Source organism: Pinus tabuliformis, chromosome 4_1 (genome assembly GCF_031772625.1).
Source record: "Pinus tabuliformis cultivar Carrire ecotype Pingquan chromosome 4_1, CPIR1, whole genome shotgun sequence".
Taxonomy (NCBI): Eukaryota; Viridiplantae; Streptophyta; class Pinopsida; order Pinales; family Pinaceae; genus Pinus; species Pinus tabuliformis.
The window spans coordinates 958,404,056-958,409,841 of record NC_142303.1 but is presented as its reverse complement, the minus strand read 5'-3'; the positions used below and the strand labels follow the sequence as shown (position 1 = coordinate 958,409,841).

Below are 5,786 nucleotides of genomic sequence, written 5' to 3'. Positions count from 1 at the left end.
AGTTCATATGCAAAAGTCATACCACCTAGAAGTTGACCTTCTTATTTTTACCACCATTATTTAAGAGGATGACATGTCAACCCACATTATTCATGGAAAAGGATTTATCCAACTAATCATGATGAAGAAGAATCTAGAAGAGTCCATGTCGTAACTCTCTTTAAGAGTTGAAGGAGTCAAACTTAACCGCTAGTAGGCTATCAAGATATGTTATAACTAGACCAGTAGGAGGAAAGGGGGTTCCATTCTATTCGAGTGCATTTTGTTCCATAAATGAGCATAGTAGCTAATATTTGATAGACAAAGAGCAAACAAAGAGGGTGTAGTAGCTCACGAGCTATAGGTCTCACGCATGTGTACTTGCATCCATTTCCATTCAAAGAAAGAGAGGGAATAAAAACCTCACCATCCAGTTGGGTTTTCTCCTGAAAGGATTTCTTACTTCATATCTTGTGTTATTATGGTTGTGAGTGATTGAATTTGTGTTTGTTCTCTATTTTCTACATTTGATATATTGCATGCATGGAAAAAATAACTTAATAAATCCAGAATGTTTAAGGAAATATAACCCTCATAGTATAGATTTAATATTTTAAGTATAACTTTATCAAATTTGTTGTGACAAACTATCCAATGGAATATCCACAACAATTTATGGATCACATACTTGTCTTTGAACTGATTAGACAATACACCATGCTACCTTTGCCTTGGCTTATGACCTTCATTGTATCCTTCCTCGCAATTACTTTCAACCTAAGTTCATTTACTATATCCATCCTCATGAAATTGTACCATACACCTGCATCAACAAGTGCCTAGATTGTAATTTCATTTATCACAACATCAATAAAACACAATTTGTGCATATGATTGGCATGCTTTCCTCCCAAGACACCAATCCTCATACTAGACTAGCCCCACCAAGTCATGTGTGATGCATCAAATGAACACAAAACAAAAATCTCCACCCAACAAACCTCTATGATCACACCTTCTGTTGGAAGTTGTGTGCTTTCCTTTAGTTTGTCTACATGTGGCTCAAATTATGTATGATAAAAAAATTTAAGGCTTGAGTAAACATCTATTACAACAAGGATCTAATGCTTATACATTTATAAGAAGTATCCTATAACTGAACTCAAATCAACCCCAAGCCCCAATGTGGATGCTCACTTAGTTCCCAAACTTGGGTAGTCTGCGCCCTTACAACAATAAAAAAATATCTCCCATGCACCCCCTGATGTGCACGCCCTCGTTGCACCCACGGCTTGATTTACGACCTATGTCACCCTCTTACCTTTGACCCATGCAATCCATTACCTTGTTATATGAGCTCTACAATATGTACTTGCTTGCTTGTTATGTGATTTCCCTCCCACTTGCTCATATCCATATATATACCATGTGTTTCCCTATCTAATCTGAGAGTCGTGCCTTTTGGTATTCCTTGGGTGAATGGGTTCTTGATGCACATGCCTCTTGGTATTCCATATGTCAACATGCCTCAATGTTGTATGCCTGATCGAAAACCCCAAGTTTCACCCTAGTTGACACATACGCACCCTACGTTCCTCTCTTCTCAACTCACTAACTTGCCACACATGATCCTTGTCTCCCCTGAATTGACTTGCCTCACTCGGCAATGTGTGACCACACCAATCCATTTGCGATGGTCATGCCATAATTCAATGCATCATTCCTAAATTTGGTTAATGAGAGGATTGAGCACCTTATGTGCTTGATCCAATTGATGTCTCCTTGTGGTGTGTTGTGGGTTGTGTGTGCGCACACTGGGCCTTGGCTCTAAGGGTCTTACACCTATTCTTTGGCAAGGCCTAATAAGTATATATAATATTATAATATTGATATTAGATACATTAATGTATATAATGTTGTCGAAAGTATCTTCACAAGATAATAAGTTTTAATGAGAAGAAAACAATTAAAAAAGTTGTTTCCATTAGTCATAAGGTTTTTTCTTGTTGTTTCTATTTTAGTATTATTGCTTCTTAAATTTGACCTTTCCTTTTTTTGACTTTTTTTTAACAACTTAAAATTGTAATTCTCCCATTTTATATTCAAATTTTAATGTGTGTGTGTCTTGTTCTACTATTGTTTCTCTAAGCAATAGTTTAAAAGTTATATGTTTTTATTTTTATTTTCTGAACATTTTTTCATGTCAATTTTACCCAAAATCCAACATAAATTTCTTGAATTTGTTAAGTTTAAAGTTACACTTTTCTCTTCTTCTTTTTTGAATATTTTGTCTAATCAATTTTACCTAAAATCCAACATAAATTTCTTGAATTTATTAAGTTTAAAGTTACAACTTTTTTTTTTTTTTTTTTTCTAAATATTTTGTCTAATCAATTTTACCCAAAATCCAAAAAAAAATTTAGTTGTATAATATGAAATAATCTAATGCGCCCATTTTTTTAAAGATATTAATCCACTTCAAGTATATTTGAAAGCATGTTTAAACGACTAAAATATATAATCTTTTAATAAATTTATCACCAAATTTAAAAGGAAACCATTGATAATTCCACTGCTTCAAACTGCTTTATTTCCGAATTCCCTCCATTCCACTCAAATAGTACGAGGACTAATCAATTTCACTGCTTGAAACTGCTTTATTTCCGAATTCCCACCATTCCACTCAAATATCAGGAGGACTAATCAGTGAACTAAGCTATCCAATCTCTCACACAGGCAAAACCGTGAAAGCCATTTGTATAATTGTGTTTTCTCTTTTTGACTTTCAATAAAACTTTTTGTCCCTCCAAAATTCTCAAACGACGCACCTAGCTTTTGGTGAATAGAGCGGGAAAATCAAACCCAAGTTAATTGTACTCCACTTTAAAATAAAAACTTCAAAAAATGTAGTGAAAATTTCGCCATCAAAACGAAATTGTAACCTCCTTAGCAATTTTGCTGACGCTTTTGTCTTGCCGTGGCCCTCGGTCAAAATTAGTCCATTGTCGGTCGGGCTTAGTTTATTTACCTTCCGGAGTCATGGTGATCTCTTGATAAATATGGAAGTGGCCCTTTCTTGACTGATCATCTTTCCCTGGCTTGGTCCTCAGTCATACCCCTGTTTCCCTGGCTTGATCCTCAGTCATATCCTCTGTTTCCCTGGCTTGATCATCTTTTTGACAAAAATATATTCAAAAGTGGTGGCCATTGATTGCCATCTATATATTCTTCTGGTTTCACATCATTTTCTCTGCTCTCTTCCACTGTGTATGTGTTTTCTCCATTTGGGTTCTAGCGTATTAGGATTTTTCAGCATCTGGTTGAGCACCCATCATCCCTGAGTGCGTACAAGGTGAGCTATATATTACTCCAATGGCGTTTATGTGTGTGTATATAGGCGGGGGACTGAAGACGAAGGTGAGGAATCTGACACAGAAACCCATCGATTTGCAGGTAAGAGTGGGATCCATTCTCAAGAAGGCCTACACTGTCAAAGCCGGCAGAGGAAAGACTTTGGATTGCAGAAAGATCTACTTGTCATATGTTCCTTCAAGAACCCACGGCGCCGCTGCTTTGTACTATGATGAGAGTTGCCAGCCATATGTTTGGATCCACACTCTCAGTGAGTTCAACAGGATGGTGAAACAGCAGTATATTAGTCTTGAGGATTTGAGAGACCACTCGGAGATCAAAATCTGCAAAGAGGCAGGGAGAGAGGGTTTGTGTGTATACAAGAAGGTCAGGTCAGATTTGTGTTGAGGACAAACAAATGGATTATACCATCTTCTTGTATTATTGATAATACCATCTTCTTGTATTATTGATAGTGACGTATAGTACTGTTATACCATCTTCTTGAATTGATAGTGACGTATAGTACCGTTATACCATTTCTTCTTGAATTGATAGTGACTTATAGTACTGTCATACCATCTTCTTGTATAGATAGTGACGCATAGCATAGTAGTGTTACACCACGCATAATACTGCATTTTGTTTCGTTACGTCCGCTGGCTAAAGAAGCAGATCATATGTATCGAAGGCCGTAAGTTACGCGTGTCCTTTGGGATGGAGAGTCAAAGTCAGTTTTTCAATGCATGCCCGAATGTCTCTGCACCTGTTCCTTGTTTTTAACTGGTGGGCATGTATCATGTATTTGCCCTTTTGCTAATCCACATTTATATGGATATGTACCTCATATTTGGATGCTCTTCTATATATTAAAATACTTATTTGGTTAGATATGTATTTGTTTTTTTATTTCAAATACTTATGATCCGTGGGATGAAGTGATCTTTTTTTTTTTAATTTTAACTTAATTTTGCATATATATATATTCTCTTTTCTGAAAAAAGATTTTTTTACAGAAATATCCAAATTTATATAGTAATAGCAATATCCAAATTTATATGGTAAATTTAAAATATAGTAAACCATAGAACTACCATAATTTCATATTCATTATTTTTTTCCTTTTTCCTTTTATAATCATGAATCTCTTTATTTTTTTAGGTCGTGCTACATGCACGGCTGATACTATTGTAATCGATATGGCAAGGTTAGCATTAGTCTAGTTGTTTGTTAATCTTGATGATCACGTATAACCAAAGTTATCGATATGGTGAGGTTAGCATTAGTCTAGTTGTTTGTTAATCCTGTTGATCACGTATAACCAAAGTTTTTCGACGCAAACTGATTCGCCATCTTATTTGGCCACTTCCCTAGGCTAGAGGCAAAACCATAGGTTATAATTATTAATTTGTTTCACATTTTCAAACTGGTAAATGCTAATTAAACTATTGCTAGCATTAGTCGAGGGCATTAAATGCTCATTCACGAACATGCGGGGCAAGTTTAATAAACATTTCCATTTCCTTTCCTTTTTGGTCTTTGCTTTCCCTTTTTGACGTCTGGACATCTGGATCTTCATCTAGATCTTTCTCACACTGCCATTTGGGCCTTTGTAACACTTACGTGGCGAGCACATACGGCTTGTTCCCCATGACCCTAATTTGGCCATAGCTTTTCATATCCTCTCCTTGGCCTCACCAATCACAACATGGGTCTCCGCCTTCACACCATAACAATCTCAGATCTTCAGAGATCGGTTTAATACCCTTATGGTGTTCCTCTTTGCATCCAAGTCAAGAAATTCGAAAACTTGATTGCTGAGAGTATAAGTTGTGTGGGAAATCTAGAAGATTTAGACTACATAATCCCAAAAAATGAGAATATAAGCTGCATGGGCAATACAGAATATTTAGACTACAAAATCCCAAAAAACAAAGCAGGTGGAGAAATGGGCAAATTCCAAAAAAGATTTGAAAAGTAATTACCAAGACCTACAGAAAAAGAGGATTCAGTTGACTAGACATGGATGAGAATCAAATTATACAATTGCTATTGTTGATGTCTATTGTTTCATTTACTTTCGTTGCTTCAATTGTTGAGAGATGTTTGCAGTCTCATTCATAGGTGCGCATACTCTCCTCACTCTCATCCACTACAACCACAATATTCTTCACCATCTTAAATCTATGCCCCTTTAAACTTTTCACCAACTGGAATTGAACAAAAGGGAAGATGGATTGGCTCACATCACTTGCTAGCTTTGGCTACTAATTGTATGGCATTCTATAAATACTAAACAAACGTTGTGGCTGCGGAGTACACTGAGAAATGTTTCTTGTTTTCAAGTTTTCAAATTAGGGACAAAAGCACAAAATCTTGGGGAACCTACTTCTATGTTACATATTCATTGTTGGTTCAGAGAAACCAAACTTACATATTCATTGTTGATTTTAATC

At 35.9% G+C, this 5,786-nt stretch overlaps 1 protein-coding gene across 1 annotated transcript; it reads left to right on the top strand.

Annotated features, from left to right (window-relative positions):
- Nucleotides 1-2,974: 2,974 nt before the first annotated feature.
- LOC149179337 (uncharacterized) lies at nt 2,975-4,246 on the top strand. Its single transcript, XM_089423816.1, has one exon. The coding sequence runs from the start codon at nt 3,352-3,354 to the stop codon at nt 3,736-3,738; it is 387 nt and encodes a 128-aa protein (XP_089279942.1). The 5' UTR covers nt 2,975-3,351; the 3' UTR covers nt 3,739-4,246.
- Nucleotides 4,247-5,786: the final 1,540 nt, after the last annotated feature.